The sequence below is a fragment of the Mugil cephalus genome, chromosome 7 (genome assembly GCF_022458985.1).
Source record: "Mugil cephalus isolate CIBA_MC_2020 chromosome 7, CIBA_Mcephalus_1.1, whole genome shotgun sequence".
NCBI lineage: Eukaryota > Metazoa > Chordata > Actinopteri > Mugiliformes > Mugilidae > Mugil > Mugil cephalus.
The window spans coordinates 10,320,014-10,339,276 of NC_061776.1; the positions used below are offsets into that span (position 1 = coordinate 10,320,014).

A 19,263-nucleotide genomic window follows, 5' to 3' on the forward strand; every position below is an offset into this window, starting at 1 on the left:
TTTCACACTCGCATGGATTGACAATGCATTTTCTTATGAATAAAACACTTACTTGAAAATTTGAACTTCTGAACGCCTATAAAAAATATTTACTTTTAAAATTTCATCTAAAAATATAGGTTACGTTTGAATTATAGCTGTGACAACAACTTCACCAGATTAAATTACACAAGGCACAAAGACGAGCCATAAATCAGCTTTACAACGTTGAAGTTGCATCTCATTTTACTCTTTGGTCTGTTATTTACAGATATATTACACATTAGTCCAACAGTTTTTTTGCTGTGCTTTCCTATATGGTCTTTCTCAGTGCAGAGTTTTTGTGGCCCGCAGCCTGTTGGTCCCGTCAATTCTGAATTCCTTTAGTTTCCCCTTGCATGAACGCTTTCTTGTCATGATGATAGCCATTTCCAAAGTTTGGAAAACTGTGTTTATCCAAAACAGTCTTTTTGTCGTTGTCCTGAGAAAAAGGCTTGGTCTCAAACGCATTGACTGGAAGCTTTTGAGATGAACTGATGGACATCTCCGTTTGAACTGTTTTATGGCTGAACGGCTTCTGTCCAGGCCTCTGGGTGATTGCAGGGAGGGCGAGCTGCTCCCTCTGGGCCTTCTTGTCCTCCCACAGCTTCAGCAGTCGCCGCTGATTGTTTGTCATATCCTTCAGATTTTGCTGCAGTGACAGCACTTGATCCTCCAAAAGTGTTTTAGAGGTGACCGCATTTGCCAATTCTGCTGTCAAGTCATCAATGGTGAGGCTCAGCTTCCCGGTCTTCTCCACCAGGGAACAGCACTCCCGCTCCTTGTCATGCAAGTCATTGATTATATCCTTGGTGGTCTTTCCATTGAACTGAGGGTTGGACTCAAGACCAATTTCAGTGCGAAGAGTCTTCACTTGCCTCCTCAGCTCTTTGTTGTCAACAGTGAGGGACTTCAGTTTCTGTTTCAGGGCCTCAGTTGAACGCATCCGTGACTCATACTGTCTGAGTTTCTCTCGGAGGACGCTTTCCCTGTGCATGGCATCATCTCTTTCCTTTCTGCATTTCTCCAGGAGTTTCAATGTCTCAAATTTGGACACTTTCTCACCTTTGCCTGAGGCGGCCATTCTGCGGAAAGATGCCCAAGAAAACAGTATGAGGGGAAACTAAAAAGGCATTCCCCTTTTTTTTTTTTTTTTTAGAAAAAAAACAAACAAACTTGCCTGCAGTTCAAAATGTCCTTGTGTTGATAAATCCACAAGCACGAGCGGCCGCCTGCACGCTTGAGACTGAGGCGGGTGACATTCCACTATCAGGGTTATCTGTTTGACAGGCAGCTCCTGTGTAACTCAAAGCTGAGGCTAGAATGACCATTAATTAGGGCGCCACCATCCCTTTGACACCGTTTCAAGTGACACAATTTTTTTTCTTCTATTTTGTTAATTAATCTAAAATCTCTCTGCCCTTGTGAATCCGTGGAAATGTCAAAGCCAGTCTTTAAGAGTCTTTTGTGTGTAAGGTGCCTACTATACACTGTCTGCGATCAGATTCACACACACACACACACACACGAACAGGTAACATTTTCCACTGCAGGTGGTGTGTGCATTGGCAGCGACACTGTAGATTCTATCGGTTCTCCCGACCACGTGACAGATTAGATGGATGAGCTGGAAAAACAGCGGCGGTGGCCAAACGTTCACCTCAAAATTTGGACGCGCCCCTTTCGAAATGTTTCAGTCGTGCCTATTAGTTACGATCTCTCCCTTAAATATTTAAAATATGCCACCGTTGAAATGGACGAGCAGCTTTCATTACCGCCGGATAGAAAGGAGTCACGTTCCACGCACGTGGGGGAGCCAAGGTTTTCCTTCCGACGAAAACGACAAAGTTCACTGAAGAAAAATGAGTGCAAATAAAAGTGATCAACGTAAGTGTTTATTTTACACAAATATCAGGAGTCATATTTATTAGGACTTGTTAAGCAGACATATTCTTTTTTTTCTACTAAATGATAAACACAGGTTCCAGATTGAATGAATTTTAGTAAATTTCTGTTCATATTTACATATACAGAGAGATTTAACGGCTGCAGTCACTAGTTTGTGCTTGAAAACCGACTGCGTAATTTGATCAGCGTCTTAAACAACATACATTACTAAATAATCTCACTAATAAAGGTGCAGTTGACAACAACCGGCTTTTATTTTTCTCTCCACATAACACTCGCTGACAAGGAATTTATTCAGTTTCATAAAATTTACCAACTGCAATTTGTCATAATAAAAACAAATTAATAATAAGAAAATAGACAAACGATCCTTCTAAGATGGCTCTTTGGCATTAGGCGAGGGCACTTATCATATCAGAGGAAAATACAATAGCTGTATTAAATAAATCTATTCCTGGAATATAATACCAACAGCTAAAATTCTTCACCCACGAAAAACTTTGTATATATGTATAAAAAAAAAATGCTTATAGAAAATGTGATCCCGCTGCCATTAATGCACAAACTATTTTTTTCTTTATATTTAAACATTAGAGCCATAAAGCGTAAAACTATCATACTGCAAGAGATCTTGTGTGCCGTGTAATACCATATCCCATTTATCTTTAAGGAAGTTTAGAACCCATCCCATTAGAAATAACATACTCGGTACCAGTGTTCATTTTCAAAGGTCACGCAAATGAACCAAGCACAGACACTGGGTTTTAAGGTGTTAGGGCAGAATGTCAGCGTGTGCGTGAAATCCAGACGCCCCATGACTTCACCACCACAGCAACCCGACTCTCTCTGATAAGGCAACAGGAGACCCTGCAATTAAAAAAAAAAGAAGAAAAAAAAAAAAAGTATAACACTTGCTTTGGGAAGGTGAAATCATGTTCAGGAAATCCGGTATCAGTTGTTCAGCTCTAGCTGTTAAAAGACATACAAAGCCACTAATCCAACAATGCATACGTACACACATACGAAGGAGAAAAGGGGTGTCAGGTTCTAAGTGTGTCTGTAAAATGGGCTCGAGGCTTAAAGGCGTCTGCATATTGTTTACCTTCAGACAAAGCAACGCTTTCATGTCAAAGATTGCAGCTTGGTTGTGGCTCCCGCAACAGAAGTGTTAACAGTCTGTGTGACATCTGGTGCGCTGAAGAAGTAGGTCTGAAAGACAAAAAAACAAACACAACCGTGTCAAAAGGAAGTGTCTGACTGTGCAAAGAGTACTTCAGGCAAACTCCTAATCAATCAAGAACTAAAATGAGACTGTCCGTGCGTAAGTGTGCAGCAAATGTTCAGCGTTGCAGAAGAGAAGGCAGCGCTCCATTCATCTTGGTCAGCTTTCAAACACAGACCTACTTTGTAGACTAATTACACGAATGTGATGAGACACACGATACCCCCGCGCCCATGTCCGTATTTGCATTAAGAAGTACTCTAACAGCACGTTCTCACATCAATTAGCAAATGCGGTCACAGTTTCCACTGAAAGGAGTCTCCGCTGTGGGAGTGAACTTGACACTATGACACTAGGTGCATTCGTTTCCCAGAAACAAGCAGAGGCACACGCAAAAATATTAGAGTACCGAGTGTCATCTGTGATTGACATAGACAAGCCGGGTCAGGGCTTAGTCATGTTTAGATCACTGAGGACAAATGGGAGGAAGTCAGTGACTGTTATCTACACCAAGATGGACAGATAGCATGAATCAATGGGATTAGTGCAGATGTAATGTGCCAAAGTAGGACAATGAATGTTGTATCCTATGTCCCTAAAGGGGTTTATTTTCCATATCTCTGTTTAATTAAGTTACGTAAAAACTAACCTGATACACAGAACCTTATGAAAAGCAGTCCTTGGAAATAGTTTGCAAAGGGGCAGGCACAAAATACACGGATTAATAAATAAAAAGAAAAATGCATTGATAATTAAACACTTTCCGTGTAATTGGACAACCCCCCTGTCTATCAAAACCTATAATCAAATTAATGACCAGTAATACACTATGGCAGAGCACAGACGAGTGAACATGTCACAGCTCAGGGAGCTTTCCTACTTTTATTACATTTTTTTTTTTTTTTAAGGAAAATCTGAGCAAAAAGCATCTTACTTCACCTGCGCACACACCAAATCAATGTCAAAGAACTAATGGGGATGGAGGGAAACTGTAACAAATTGGATTTAGCTAGCACGCATATTAAGTATGTGCGCAAAAGGAAATACCTGTTCATACCAGTAGGAGGCAGTAGTCTGTGTTAGGAGGCAAACCGGTGAAAACAAATAATCCTGCACTAAGTCTTAGCTTCATTACGCTTATGGCATTCAGCACTTGTTTAGAATAATCGAAAGAGCTGTGGTTTGTTGTACTATTTAACTGTTTTTAACATTGTACCTTTTCTTTTATTTTGACAACCCCATTTTAGTCAATATGCCGATCTAAACAACAGAAACACTTTAATTCAATCCTGTTTAACATTACCACAATCTACATCTTCCACAATAATGATAGAGTTAAATTGTCACTTTTGTTATGACAGTGATGGGAGGTCTGCAGTTTCACTAGTACAAGTATGGTAATCAATAGCAAGAGACATTTGTTCCCTTTACACACACACACACACACACACACACACACACACAGACTATATATAAAGAGAGAGAGTTGATAGAGTTGAAAATCCTTACTATGCATCATCACCTGGTTTAGGCTTCTGCTTCAATTAATTTACAACAAGTGACTTACATTCACTTTTAAACTGACAACCGTAAAATATGTAATTCACAGCATGTGTCTGTCTATTGTACTTATTATTTCAAAAATGAGCCCGCGACCACCGGAAGGGGCGGGACTTCGACGTAGTTTCGTCATTCACATCGTCAAGCCGGAAGTACAGCGAACAATCCACAGAGTGTAAACAGCGCATGCTGTCACTCTCCTGTCACGCTTTCCTAAAACGGTCTACATGACACACATCTAATAAGTTAAAAAAAATGTCTCTGACGTTGTCAGCCCTGGAACTTTTGCTTTTAGAAGATGAAAGTAAGAAGCGGAGGCGAAAAATAAAAAGAAGCAAATGGGTGAAAACGGAGATGCAGCTGCAGCAACAGCAGCAGCAACAGGCTCCATTAACTTTACCGACCCCCGCCACCTGGGACGAAGCAACGGAGGGCAGACTGATCAGCATGATTCAGGAGAGGCCGGCTCTGTACGACGTTACACTAAACCTTTATTCTAACCGAGAGCTGAAGTCCCAACTCTGGCACGAAATCGAAAATCAACTTTTTATATCGGGTAAGATTTTGACCATTGAGCTGTTTAGCGGTTGTTATTGTTTGTTTTTGACTTTGTCTTGCGCTCACCCGACAGTTCATTAGGTACACCGGTGAATGCGTTTTAATACAGCAGCTTTGCACTACACCTGGACTATAATGCTGAGTTCATGCGGCATTAGGAAAGGTGGTAATTCAACTGTATGCTCATTTTGAAGGATGTAGTTTTTTTTCATCCCGGCAAACTATAGAATTAAACGTAGATATGTTTTTTATTTAGCCCAGCCCATTGACAAAATGGGGTTACATAATATGGGGTTAATAATAGCAACATGTGTTAAACCTGCTACAACACAATACAGCTCAACAGTGCTAGAAACCACAGCCTCTGAAATGAAACCACAGCTGAATCATCAGCTCAGTGTTATTTTACACAAATGCTGAGTACCACAACCGTTGTGAAGCTTATATTTAAAACAGGACTACTTTATTAAAATGCAGTTTACCAGCGTACCCGATGAACTGGCTAGTGAGTGTGCTGATGTTGGACAACAATGCTGTGTCTTTCAGAAAAAAAGCTGAGAAAGAGGTGGGAGTCCCTACGAACTCAATATGCCCGATACAAGAAAATGGCTTCTTGTGGAACACAGAAGACTGGCAGACAGGAATGGATCCTGTCTAGGCTGCAGTTTTTAGAGGCAAACGCAAAAAGGAAATGCACCACATCTGAGCTAACTATCAAGGTGACTGTTTTGCTTTAATTCTTTACTATGCACTCACTAAATAGCAAGAATTTGAGAAAAGTGACCAACGTGTTTTAACTTAAGTATTTGATGTTAAATATTTGATGTTTTAAGAATTCATGGTAATCAAATATATACATATATATGTATATATATATACACATATGTGTATATATATACATATATATATATATGTTTATATATATATATATATATATTTTCTGTTATATGTATATATATGTATATATATTTTTTTTTTTTCTGTTAACGTTTTTAAGGAGCCTTCCACTGCTCCTGATTCCTATGAAGCCTCAGACGGCGCCAGCAGCAACACAGGGAACAGCACCCCAGAGACCGAGTCAAAGCCCAGCTCTCCCATGGCGTGGCAGTCCACCATCTGCGGAGCGAAGGAATCTTTTCTTCACAATAACACGGCCACATGGAATGAGGAAACCGAGGGCAAATTGATCAGCATGGTTCAGGAGAGGCCAGCTCTGTACGACATTGCAGAAAATCTCTATTCCAACCGAGAGGTGAAAATGCAACTCTGGCATGAGATTGAAAATAAACTCTTTATATCAGGTGAGATTTTTTTTACCATTAACGGTCTGAGAAAAAGCCTTTTCCCCATAGAGCTATTGCCTCCACCGCAACCCTCCCAATTTTTAATGCTCGAGTCACTTTTTATATCATTTATCATTTATTGTCATTTGGAGATGAATGTTGTGTGTGGACATTTGAGTGCCAGCATAATTTTGCATAAATAAACATCCTTATCCTTATCCTATCTTTTTTAAGGTGTTTAACAGAAACTGTTCCTGAGGATAAGACAGGCTTGTGTCTGTTATATAACTTGTAGATATATGGACTTGAATTTACCGTGTTTTGTCTTTCAGAGGAAAGGCTCAGAAAGAGGTGGGATTCTCTGAGAACCCAATATATCCGCTACAAGAGACAGGCACCTCTTGGAGTGCACAAGACTGGCAGACAGGAGTGGATCCTGGCCAGGCTGCAGTTTTTAGAGCCCCACACAAAAAGGAAGGGGGCCATGTTCGAGGTTAAGGTAGCTGAACTGTTTCTTGTTTCATTCGTATACTGTACATCTGCAAAAGGACAAGACTGTAAATACAAATTTGCAAAAAAAAAAGAAAAAAAGTGATTTAGTTTATTTAGAAAAGTTTTAGTGCTTCTATTTACATGTAGCATTTTACAGTTTGGTTTTGCACTTAGCCTATTCACACTAGTTTCAGGATATTTTTTAATTAACAAAAAAAAAAAAAAATGCCCTAATGTTATGAATGCTGGATATGCTAAGAACCCATGGTATTAAATATACTGTATATTTTACTTTATTTATTTATTTATTTATTTTTAAAGGAGCCTTCGACTGCTCCTGATTCCTGTGCACCCTCAGATGGCACCGGAAGTGACCCCTGGACCCCAGTGAAGCACTGTTTCTTTGAGGCTGAGCCAAGGCCCAGCTCTCCCATGGCAGAATCCGCCATCTATGGAGCAGAGGAGCCTTTGCCAATGACCTCCAGCCAGTCAAGCCTTCCTAAGCATCAGAGTATGTCAGATGGGTATGCCAACGAAGAGCCAACAATATCAGCACACACCATTTGTAATACCTCGAGAACTTTAGCCTCCCAGGAAGATTGCAATGACACCATCTCTGCTTACTGCAAAGACATTGAGCGCAAAATGCGTAAATTGTCCCCAAATTTGCTGCTACAGTTCCAGCAGGAGGTGGACAGTTGCCTCTCTAAGTATTTGTAGTACATTTGAAATGATTTTAATGGGCATGTACATACACATAAATTAAAACTGCTTACTTGTATTTTTTTTTTTAATCACCCATGCTTTTATATTTTTGTTAATATCGTTGCCAAACAAGAATTTCCATTGTGCAGCAACAGATTTAATATTTCTAAAAGGTAATTTCACCTTTTAGGTATGAGTGATGATGCGAAACTGAACGTGAAACTTTAGTCACACTATAACCCCACTCATAGCTGCCAGCATCTCCCCACATGAGGTTGACAGGCAAGATAGGTTGCTGCAGGATCTCACAAGAATTCAGCTGCCTATCAAGATAATGTAAAACCAGCATAAGAAAGCACAATTACCTTGCAACCAATGGCCAGCAGGGTGTTGAGCACTACGATGGCAGCCATGGTTGCGATGATGATTTTGGGGTGGTCGTCCCTGACTGCAGGCCAGAAGGTCAACATCAGAACTGAGCCCGAGAGGCAGAGGGCCACTATGATGGTGCACCACTTCAGCCATTCAAACGGGAGAATCCAAAGGACCTTATGTGGGAAAAATACATTTTATGTTTTCATGTCACAGGAAAGAAATAGTGTTCACCGACTTTCAGCATTAACAACAATGTATGCATGTCGTTGTCTTGCATACAAGACAAATATGCACATTCTGCTGCATATAAAAAATCAGTGTAAATGTTTAAACTTCTACTAAAATTTAGATTTAAAAGGTTCCAGATCTTACCGCTGCAGGTATGTAAATGGAAAGAGAATATCCGTACACACAGGCGATCTCCATAAAGGAGTATGACACCAAGTTCATTGTCTTGTTGTTTCTCCATAGCAGGAAACCCCAGAGGGCAAGAGGCACTAACAAAGCATAGCTGAAGACTGTCGTGGCAGCGATGGTCACTGGAAAACAAAGGGAAATAAAAGATATACAATTGAATAGATGTTTCCCTTTCATATTCAGTGTCACCCACTACAGAAAAATGTCTCTTACCTTTCCCAAACTCTGGCCTGTATTTATATTTCGGATCGCCATGATTTGACAAAAAGCTGGACAGGTTTCCGCTGATGGCAATGGCAAACACAAGAGTGGTGCAAATCCAAAATGGACCTGAAAGCATAAATATTAAGCATTACTTCTCTCCAAAAAAAGCAATATGTACAGAGTCAAAGCTGACCTACAGTACCAAACAGTTACACAACAAATCAGTTTGTTTTGGAAAAAAAAAAAAAGAAAAGTAGTTAACCATAAAGATCTGGGTTTCTTCGAAGGTAGACACGAATGAAGTTTTTTCCGGGCCATGGCAGCATCGATCCAATGATTCTTTCAACCACCTGAAAGAAATATCTGTTTATTCTGGAGAACTGTGTATTAACATATTGTCATAGTGGTAAACAGTCAAAAAAAGAAGTGGTAAATATATTACATGGCTGGTCTCGACGTCAAAAAACTTTTGGTAGTACTCAAACGTCCAAAAAGGGGCAGCCTTCTTTTGTCCAGAGAGAAGCTGTAATTGGAAATAAGAGAAAATCAAATGAATTAGAGTAATATTTAATACAGTAACATTTAACAGTCATCAAATATGTATTTATTCTCAGTAAGTTTGGGTCTTTTCCTGACCTCTTCCTTGTCATCGGTGCCAGATGTGCCCTCATCATAACTATCTGGAGAGAACTCTTCAGCATTTCTTTGCTTCTGGGGCTTGACGTCTTCTTCAATGCTTATGGTGGTTGCATCTCTGTTGGCTTCCAGCAGATTACCAGCCTCTTCAAATTCTAATTTAATAGTGAGGGCGAATGGAAGAGCATAAATCAAGCTCTGACAGATGTGCCTACAGAGGCGTATCTAAGACAGATAAATACATTCATGTTCAAAATTCCCAAAGGACTTTGGAGGATACTCACCCCGAAATTCAAACGGATCATTCGTTGACGCCATTGGCACAGATTGACAAATTAACGATGTAACTTCAGTTTAATGTTGAACAGAGGCAACAACTTAATCTCAGATAGCTGTGGGGAAAAATTAGCACAACTCGTTAAGGTTTTCCTGTTCGTGTTGGTTTAACACGTTGGACATTATGACCAATACAGGAAGAAGGCGCAACGTAATGAGTTAGCCAAGTTAGCCATCAAGTTCTTACTAAACAGTTTACCAACACACGTTAAGCAGTTAACATGACATGAGAACTGTGTAGCAAAAGTATCCGTCACACTTAAAAATACAGAACAATAGGTACTTACCAAATTATCCTCTACAACTAGTAAAAATCATTTCACTTCTGTAGCGTTAACGCCTGTAGTAGGACATGTAAACAACACTTCTTCCGGGTACGAAAATCTTTCAAAATAAGGGTTTGCAAATGTATTTTACACAAGTTTGACTGTCAGAAAAGTTTAATTATGACATCTCTATTGGATTTGTTCTCCTCTGGAAAATGTCTGCTAGTAGAATAGCATTCCTTTCGTCCACAGGATCTTAGAGTAATTATATATAATTAGTGTCACTTTTAGTTTGAAGTTGAGCAGTAAACGCCGCAACCCCGGCTAACTTCCACTTTAGATGACCTAAAATAACTGTATATAATGTCAAGTAGTATATAAAAATTGGCGTGAAATGTGAAGTATGACGAGAAAAGATGGTTGTGAGTAAACTAGTCCAACTTATGAGCCGGGCGTCATTTTGGTCGAGGTTTTAAATAAGTCAAACACTAGATAGTGATCTACTTAAGAGTCAGAACCAGTTTTCTTTTGAGGAAGCAAAATGCGAGATGTTGTGGATGGTAAAAATAACACCGTATCAATTAAACTCGCATATTTGTAGTTCCTTATGTCATTAACGCAATAAATGACTGAACTTCTTTGTCATGGCATTTCTCTTTAAAAAAATAAATAAATAAATAAAAAAACTCAGACAATTTTGAACTTCACGGGTCCCCATACCTCCATGGAGCGAGCGTTTCGTGGGCGAGCTTTGCTCTGAGCGCGCGTCCACCGCACTGTTGGGAGCACGTCCGGAGACGAGGAAACCGACTGTGACACGGGACCGGGTTAGCCGACAGAAGGTGCTATGCTATGGACAACGGCACCGTTTATGTCCGAGAAAGGGGCAGCCTCCGCCGGGTCAGCGACATAGTCCTGGCCCAGCCGAAGCCGGTGTCATCCTGCAGAAGGACGAACCCGTTCGTGACGAGGAAGGAGCATTTTATATTCACCTACAACGAAGAGGGAAGTCTGAGGTACACCACTAAGTCTCTCTTTGACATCGCTCTGTTGTTCGTGGCTGACAACATTCACCATGTGGACTCTCTGGTTGGCTTCCCAGAGCAAATAGGCGATAGACTTTTTGCGGCAGCGGAGGAGAACCGTGTATTTTTGAACGCGGACGTTTCACCCAAAGCCCTGCAGCTATTCAGCGATGCGTACGGGGACATGGTGCTCGGGTCACTCTGTCTGCGGAATAGGTGAGTTGTTAACGCTGCTGCTGGTTTCTTTGCTTCAAACAACAGCAGCATCTCATCCCTCTCTTTCCCCCTCCACTCTTTTCTGCAGGTTTCCGCTCTTGCACGAGAGGATGGATGAAATAAAGACGTTTAACAGTTTGAAGTCTCTGGATTTATTTGGCTGCAAACTGGGTGACAACCACGAGCTGTTCCAGCATCTGACATCCACCTCGTTGGCGAGGTAGTGTTATTCTCATTTCTCTCAGTGATGAGGAGGATTTAATGAAAGCGTGTTAACATTGTGCATTTCCCATCCAGCAGCCTGGTCCAGCTTTTCATTGGTGGCAACAGCCTGTCGGACGCTGGCCTGCAGAGACTGACCGCACCTATCAGGATGATGCAGAAAGGACTGGACCGACTTCAGCTCCTGGATGTCTCCTGTTAGTGTCCACCCGCATTCAAAGCACCCACAAAGCTGTTACAAAATTGTTGATCTGCTGTTTCTGTTTCTACAGACAACCCTATCTCAGAGAGGGCTCTCCGATACCTCACATGCCTCCCCGAGCTCGTGACGCTTGACGTGTCTGGGACCAGTTTGAAGGTAAGACGGCAGTGATCGTGTGATCGTGTTGAACACTTGTGCCTTATTGTGATGCTGACGTCCCGAATCCACGCCTCCAGCTTTGCACGGGCTTGAAGACGACCATGTGGAACCTGCTGGGGCTAACGCATTCTGAGAAACCGCTCGACACCTTCGATCACTCGAGATGTAAAACAGAGGGCTGGGCGGAACAGGTGCATGTTTTCTGATATTAGCAGACACTTGACATTGATGCGCGCTGTCTTTAAAAGCAGGCAGTGTCACATACTTGATGCTTGGCTTATTTTCAGGTCGTCAACCAGTGGGAAACGAATGGCTCACAAATGCCTAAACAGAGGAAAATTGAAGAATCAAGGACGTCGGCACTCCGCTTTTGTAAGTGAATTACATTCACATTGGTGTATGGTGTTAAATGAAAATAAGGAAATTATATCGGTGCATTAAAACTGTTCATTGAAAGTGCTTTTTTTCTGTAGTTGGCAGGCAGAAGTTCGTCAGAGAAGTGCTGAACGCAGCACCCTTGATTTGTGCGAATGTCGATGAGGCAGAGAAAGAGAAATTGCACTTTTACCGACCTGCAGCAAACACTCCTCTAAGCAAACCCGTTCCCTCCACTTCAAATCATCAAGCGACGACTTCCCGGGATAATGGCAAAAAAAGGAAGTCAGTAGAAGAGCGGGACTCTTCATATCAAAGCCCTCCAACGAAGCGCTCGTGCTCGCCGGCTCTTACCGCGGAGGATATCGACTTGTTGAACAGCTACTGAGGCGAGTGTCCAAGTGGCATTCAGCAAAGAGCGGCAGGAGATTGTTGAAAAGAATTTAGGCTCAAAGGAAGCAGAATTGTTTCCTCAGCGATAGAAGCTGATAAAAATCTTGTCAGTTGTCTTCAGAAGGTGTTATTGATATAGTTTTATAAATAAAGTTTTGTATTTTTGCATGTGTCTTGTTTTTCTTCTCTGTAATTTTGTGTTTTGGAAACAAAATTGATCCACGTGCAAAGTTTCTGTTCCTGTGTTTTCCAGTCAAAAACCCAGCAGCCTGATTCTGGCTTATTGTGCCGACTACAGCCAATATAGCTTCAAACTTTTAATGGAGAATTATGAAGCGGCTGCAGAGATCTGCTAAGCTCCTTCCGCCTCCACAAACCCCACAGCTTTCCTTTTGCAAACTTTGAGCTTCTTCGCTTGCTGATGCTGCTTCACGTCACATCACCTCAGGCGATTTATGACACTCAACACCTCTACAGAGCCACAAAAGGCTTCGCACAACTTTCTTCACATGAAAGCAGCAGCAGCAGCAGCAGTGCTCCCCGAGACCTGTAAACAGACTTTGATGTGTAACATCTTTGCAGTTCCCCTAAAAATCAAATTAAACGTTCACAGAGAGGGAGCCACAATGCCGAGGGGGTCAAAAGGGCTCTTTGAGAGCTGAACGAAGTCATGAACTACAACTTACACCGATCAGGCGTAACATTATGACCACCTTCCTAATATCGTGGAGGTTTCCCTTGTGTCTCCTAAGCAGTTTTGACTCATCAGGGAATGGACATCTGATAGTGTCCTGTGGTGTCTGGCAACAACATGTTAGCAGGGTCCTTTGGTTCCTATAGGTCATCCCACAGATTATTGATCAGGTCTGGTCTCGGTGTGTGGTACATGCCTTCCACACAAATGAATGCCAGGTCCAAAAGGGTCTCAGCAGAACAATGTATTGCCACAAGCTGATTAATGTTTCTTATTTCTGACAGGTGTATGTGCACTGGGAAATTGCTTTGACCCTGAAATGCAAACTTATTAAGTTATAAGTTGTCCCAAAAGAGCCACTACTGTGGATATTTGTACTGTAACACCAGGTGGCTTGGACCAGTAAAGTGGAAAATACACAATCTCCAACTACAATGAAGCTGCTTTAAGATTAGACCCTTTATTGTTCAGTAGTAAACAAACTGTGATGCTGTTCACTGTTTCATACAGACAACTGATAAAACTGTCACCGCCGTCACACCAGAGGAGCCAGAGCTATTATCTTCAGTTGTGCATAAACAGCTGTTTCACAATCAGCAAGTTGAATGAATCATTCAAGATCTCGGACTGCAACCCAGTTTGACTTTCACCTTGTAAATGGCTGCTCTTGAAAAAAAGAAAAAAGATACAACAACTGCCACCACCGACTCTTTTGTATTTAATCTACTGTTATGATAACAGACCACAGTGAAGTAGGAAATACTTACTGTTCAGACTGTCTGTACCGTGTCTAATGATTAAGAATTAGAGCAGAGAATTTTACTGTAAAATTGTGGATATCACCGCAGTAGAAACATGGAGTGACTCTGCACTATTAGCATAATTTACTTTACCCGAAGTCGAGGGTCTGGGTGAAACCTTTAAGTCACAAAAAGTTCATTCAAACATTCGATAAAATAAGCACACCAAAAAAAGAGCTAATGCAAACATCAAGATTGCAAGAAAACCCTAGAAACCTATTCGTCTTTTACCACCATCAATGTGCTAATGCCTCAATTATACCAATGTACAGAAAGAAAAATCTTCCATCACTCCTACTTTAAAAGGTTCAAAAGGAGAAGAGACTTTATATCAGCAAATACAAAATGTTCTGCAAGTAGTTACTCCTGTTAAGACCAAAAGCAGCACACACACGCAAAAAAGATCAACTAGAGATTATTCATAAAAGAGGAAATCCTGTCTGTGCTACATCGTTGGCTTCTAGATGTTGGACTGGCCCAGGTTCACTTTGGAAGGTAGCGGTCCGGCCTCTTCCTCTGTCCCTTTGGAGGTGATAATCAGCAGAGATGACGGTGGGTATGGAGTCAGTTTCGGTTCTTTAATGAACTCCTTGTCGCCGTAGATGCTCAATTTCTGGAAGAAAAAAAAGAAACTTATATGAAAACGATCATTTTTGATGTTAATGATTTTGACGCAGGAGACATGAATTGTAATTGATCACATCTTTTTTTATTTTACATTTGTGTGAGATTTTGTTTTTGATTTCTTGAGATATACAGTGGGGGAAATAAGTATTTGATCCCCTGCTGAATTTGTAAGTTTGCCCACTTCCATAGAAATGATCAGACTCTGGTTTTTATGGTTGTTTACTGGTTATGGGTATAGACAGAATATCAGTCGAAAATGCATAAAAAACACACAATCTAAAAGTTATAAATTGTTATGTATTTTATTAAGGGAAATAAGTATTTGATCCCCAAGCACAACACAAGTCAGTACTTTGTAGAGAAACCTTTGTTGGCAAGCACAGCAATGAGACATTTCTTGTAGTTGGTCACCAGGTTTGCACACAGCGCAGGAGGGATTTTGGCCCATTCATCTTTACAGACAGTCTCTAAATCCTTCAAGTTTCTTGGCTGCCTCTTGGAAACTCGGAGCTTCAGCTCCCTCCACAGGTTTTCGATCGGGTTAAGGTCTGGAGACTGACTAGGCCACTCCATGACCTTAATATGCTTCTTCTTGAGCCACTCCTTTGTTGTCCTGGCAGTATGTTTTGGGTCATTGTCATTTTGGAAAACCCACCCACGAGGCATCTTCAGTGTTCTTGCTGAGGAAAGAAGGTTTTTGTCCAAGATGTTACAGTACATGGCTGCATTCATTGGCCCCATAATGCGGTGAAGTTGCCCTGTACCCTTTGCTGAAAAACAGCCCCAAAACATGATGTTTCCACCTCCATGCTTAACCGTGGGTATGGTGTTCTTTGGGTCATACTCACGTTTTTTCATCCTCCAAACACGGCGGGTCGAGTTAATGCAAAATAGCTCAACTTTGGTTTCGTCAGACCACAGCACTTTCTCCCAAGCCTTCTCTGAGTCATTTAGATGTTCACTGGCAAACTTAAGGCGGGCCTGTACATGTGCCTTCTTGAGCAGGGGGACCTTGCGGGCACTGCAAGAGTTCAATCCATAACGGTGCAGTGTGTTGCCAACTGTTTTCTTGGTGACGGAGGTCCCAACTGCTTCCAGATCATTAACAAGCTCCTGCCGTGTTGTTTTAGGCTGCTCCCTCACCTTTTTCATCATCATCCTCACTCCATGAGGCGAGATTTTGCGGGGAGCTCCAGACCGAGGACAGTTGATGGTCCTTTTATGGGTCTTCCACTTGCGAGTAATGGCACCAATAGTTGTCACCTTCTCACCAAGCCTTTTGCTGATGGTTTTGTAACCTATACCAGCCTTGTGCAGGTCTACAATCTTGTCCCTGACATCTTTTGACAGCTCTTTGGTCTTGCCCATGGTGCTGTAGAAGTTGGAATGTAAGAAACTGATTCTTAGAGCAGGTGTGCTTTATATACATGACGAGTTAAGATCAGGAGTATTGGTAATTAGTTGACTGAGCACAGCTGTGTGCCACATGCGCACCAGCCAATCTGTAGGAGCCTGAATTCTAAGTGAATTGTTGGGGATCAAATACTTATTTCCCTTAATAAAATACATAACAATTTCTAACTTTTAGATTGTGTGTTTTTTATGCATTTTCGACTGATATTCTGTCTATACCCATAACCAGTAAACAACCATAAAAACCAGAGTCTGATCATTTCTATGGAAGTGGGCAAATTTACAAATTCAGCAGGGGATCAAATACTTATTTCCCCCACTGTAGTAGTGACCTTTACCAATTATCTGCTTAAGTACCAAATACTGCAGTTCCTCAAATACCACTTGAGGCTGTTTCCAAAAACAGTTCTTTCTCCACAGACCTCTATATTAAAATGTCTATTTTTACAGCAGAAGGAAACATGTTTAATGCCGAATACAATAAATAGTTTTAGCTAAATTTTCATTTAACTCCTAAATGTATGCATAATTAAGGACATGGTTGCTTTGAGTGACAGGTGGCTGCTGTCAGAGGATGCAAACATTCAGACATACTGGTAGGATGATTTAAATACCTTTGAACAGAGCCAATTTTTCCACTATCCTTATGCTAAGCTATGCAAAACAGGTGGTGCATATAGCGCCATAATACCCATATAACAGTAACAATGATCTTTTCATTTAGCTCAACATTATGAAGTGAATACGCCAGCTGTTCTCCATTCTGCAGCCATTCTTTGTACAAAGCTAAGCAGGTGTTTACTTCACTCTGAACTTCCTATTCACATGTGTGCTTAGACTGAGCCTGCAGTGTTGAACTTACCTCAGGAGGTACATACTGGTCCACTGCAGTTGCCACAGTCGCGCAGCAGATCCAGATCAGGACTAACACAGACAGGATCAGAGTTGTTGTCAGGATCCAACCTGGCAGCCAAGGATTCCTGGGGAGGAAAGCGCGAATATAAAGCTTCTGTTGATCCTTAGTCCTTTAACCAAGCTAAGCAACAGATCAGACAGAAATGTGCCAAGCGGCCGACCTTGAGAGGCAGCTGAAGAGGTTGTATTGGTCATCGTGGTCTTCAGTCATGTCTCTGTCCCTCTCCTGGATTAAAGTGCGTTGGTACTCTTTGTAAACTGGCCTGCTCAGCCCAGGGACTGGAAAATGAGAAACAAAGGTTCTTATCATGTGCAAACTTCACCTCATTGTTGTATTATAATTTATGGAATGGGGCCTAAATATAGTTTTACACTGAAGTCACTGGTAATTTGGGAAGAAAATGCCCAAACCAACAATGTGCGAATTTGTCTCGCACCATTTTCTATTGCCAATCGCTTGTTTTGGTTTTCTTGACAACGTAACAAAACAGCTGTGAAATGTTCTTTAAGTGGGGTTTTAGAAAACTGAACGTGGGGCTTACAGTTATTGCGCGGCTCCTCTTGAACGTCTCTTTCCAGTTCGAACTGGGAGAAAATCCTGACCTCCGGTTCGGTCTGTTTAAAGGGAAGACATAATCGGGTTTCATCAGTGTTTTTAATTAAATCTGTAACAGCAACGAGGTGTTAAATCAGTTTCCTCTTCGCCCATTACCTGGAAAATGACAACTTTGCCGTCATCGGCCTGGAGGTAGAACGTCCAGGAGGATGTGATGAAGCTGTGGGCTTGACTCATCATGTCCTCCCAGAAGCCTCTGACCAGAGTCAGGGGGTGCAGGAGGTGAATCCTGGGCATCATGGCTTCCAGCTAATAAAATAAATAGCGACACTGAGCACACGGGGGTTTTCCTGTTTTCTCCTGACCATGCAGTGCACATGCAATTCAGTTGGGTGATTGTTGCGTACCTGCTCTTGCCGCTGCTCGGCAAATGGAAGCTGATTCTGACAGCCCAGGTTGCAGGCATACTGCTCGTCGGAGTGGGTGTAGGCCTCCCGACAGGCTGCACAAGTTTGGAAGTGATGAGGTAACAGATGGTCGAAAAACAAACAGGGACAATTGTTGATTGTTTTACGATTGGTTATTACATAAGCCTCGCATCAGAGGCCTAGACAGCGCACGGAGATAGATTAAATGGGTCAAAGGTGTGCGTGCGGGCTTACTTGATTCACACTCGGATTTGGTTTGATTTAAATCGTCGCTGTCACGAACAAACTGGCAAATGGAGAACAGGCGACAACCTCTCTGACAGGCGTACAGTTCCTCTTCCTGCAAAAGCAAACAACAGAGAACCAGTTGAATGTCTCGGCAAACAATGACAACCGCTGAAACAGACGGAGTTTCGACTTCGACACAAGCTACGGCCCATCATTCACGAACAATGTTTAAATACAAGAAACGCGTCGTGGTTAGACAATTGCACGGGCCTACTTTTGTTTCGCTAACTTGGCAAAAGACAAGTACTCACCCGTGGATACGTGTGCAAACTGTATGTCATTTCACATGACTTGTGACAAGATACTGTGCTTCCCAAAACGCTGTCGAACACATCCGAAGACGCAAAGGCGCCCGCTAGCAGGACGGACAGTCCGAAAATGCAGGCAAAGGAGGACAGAATCCCCATTTTGTCAGCGAAAATCTAAACAAACAACAACACGTTCCTCTTCCTCGTCCTCAAACGGCTCTTAATCTCGCGAGAGTGGCCGCGAATATCTTGTTACATTTAAGGACTCCCCGTCTATTCCCCAATCTTTTTTTTTTACAGACTGACAACATCGGCCAAATGGAAATAATCAAACAACTTCACAATACAATTTGTCACCGAAAATGCGTTTGTTTACACAAAAATTCGTCCATGTTGTCAGTCTAACATAAAATTAAGTATTATCACATGGTCAGGAACAGCAACAGATTATTATATTTAAATGGATATATATATCTCCCAAATAAAGATGTAAAATAGCATTTTAAACAAATCATTATGGTAGTTTAGAATTATGTCAAATTAGACACAAAGGTCATGTTGGGAAGTAGTTAATTAAATACTATCACGGATTGCGAGAACGAAATATTATGAAATGAAGGAATTTCATTTATCCAATTTACATTAAAGCACATGAACAATAATGCAATATGTTATTACTCTAAGATTGGTACAATTTAGGAATTTAAAAAGGCAATCTTATT

General features: G+C 41.5%; 5 protein-coding genes across 7 annotated transcripts; 2 read left to right on the top strand and 3 right to left on the bottom strand.

Annotated features, from left to right (window-relative positions):
* Window positions 1-108: 108 nt before the first annotated feature.
* Window positions 109-1,581, bottom strand: zgc:113691 (uncharacterized protein LOC503529 homolog). The gene has a single exon (XM_047588462.1). It carries the CDS (start codon window positions 1,100-1,102, stop codon window positions 347-349), a length of 756 nt encoding a protein of 251 aa, XP_047444418.1. The 5' UTR covers window positions 1,103-1,581; the 3' UTR covers window positions 109-346.
* A 310-nt stretch (window positions 1,582-1,891) lies between these two features.
* Window positions 1,892-10,815, bottom strand: yipf1 (Yip1 domain family, member 1). 2 transcript variants are annotated; one of them, XM_047590119.1, is made up of 10 exons: window positions 10,701-10,815; window positions 9,663-9,770; window positions 9,379-9,533; window positions 9,185-9,265; window positions 9,005-9,092; window positions 8,752-8,868; window positions 8,494-8,660; window positions 8,112-8,294; window positions 3,029-3,135; window positions 1,892-2,793 (listed from the first exon to the last, which is right to left on the bottom strand). In XM_047590119.1, exons 2-9 carry the CDS (start codon window positions 9,694-9,696, stop codon window positions 3,049-3,051), a joined length of 912 nt encoding a protein of 303 aa, XP_047446075.1. In that variant the 5' UTR covers window positions 9,697-9,770; window positions 10,701-10,815; the 3' UTR covers window positions 1,892-2,793; window positions 3,029-3,048. The 2 variants fall into 2 exon arrangements, with proteins under 2 accessions (XP_047446075.1, XP_047446074.1); XM_047590118.1 differs by lacking the exon at window positions 10,701-10,815 and adding an exon at window positions 10,002-10,151.
* On the top strand, window positions 4,834-7,838 carry LOC125011097. Its single transcript, XM_047590114.1, has 5 exons — window positions 4,834-5,264; window positions 5,813-5,985; window positions 6,264-6,567; window positions 6,882-7,048; window positions 7,363-7,838. Exons 1-5 carry the CDS (start codon window positions 4,964-4,966, stop codon window positions 7,759-7,761), a joined length of 1,344 nt encoding a protein of 447 aa, XP_047446070.1. The 5' UTR covers window positions 4,834-4,963; the 3' UTR covers window positions 7,762-7,838.
* A 17-nt stretch (window positions 10,816-10,832) lies between the features above and the next one.
* Window positions 10,833-12,740, top strand: lrrc42 (leucine rich repeat containing 42). 2 transcript variants are annotated; one of them, XM_047590115.1, is made up of 7 exons: window positions 10,833-11,221; window positions 11,310-11,441; window positions 11,519-11,640; window positions 11,716-11,801; window positions 11,882-11,995; window positions 12,092-12,176; window positions 12,278-12,740. In XM_047590115.1, the coding sequence occupies exons 1-7, from the start codon at window positions 10,833-10,835 to the stop codon at window positions 12,565-12,567; spliced, it is 1,218 nt and encodes a 405-aa protein (XP_047446071.1). In that variant the 3' UTR covers window positions 12,568-12,740. The 2 variants fall into 2 exon arrangements, with proteins under 2 accessions (XP_047446071.1, XP_047446073.1); XM_047590117.1 differs by having other exon boundaries at window positions 11,522-11,640.
* Window positions 12,741-13,706: 966 nt separating this feature from the next.
* tmem59 (transmembrane protein 59) lies at window positions 13,707-18,779 on the bottom strand. The gene is made up of 8 exons (XM_047590147.1): window positions 18,545-18,779; window positions 18,240-18,345; window positions 17,985-18,079; window positions 17,734-17,886; window positions 17,564-17,636; window positions 17,183-17,300; window positions 16,969-17,086; window positions 13,707-14,679 (listed from the first exon to the last, which is right to left on the bottom strand). The coding sequence occupies exons 1-8, from the start codon at window positions 18,698-18,700 to the stop codon at window positions 14,527-14,529; spliced, it is 972 nt and encodes a 323-aa protein (XP_047446103.1). The 5' UTR covers window positions 18,701-18,779; the 3' UTR covers window positions 13,707-14,526.
* Window positions 18,780-19,263: the final 484 nt, after the last annotated feature.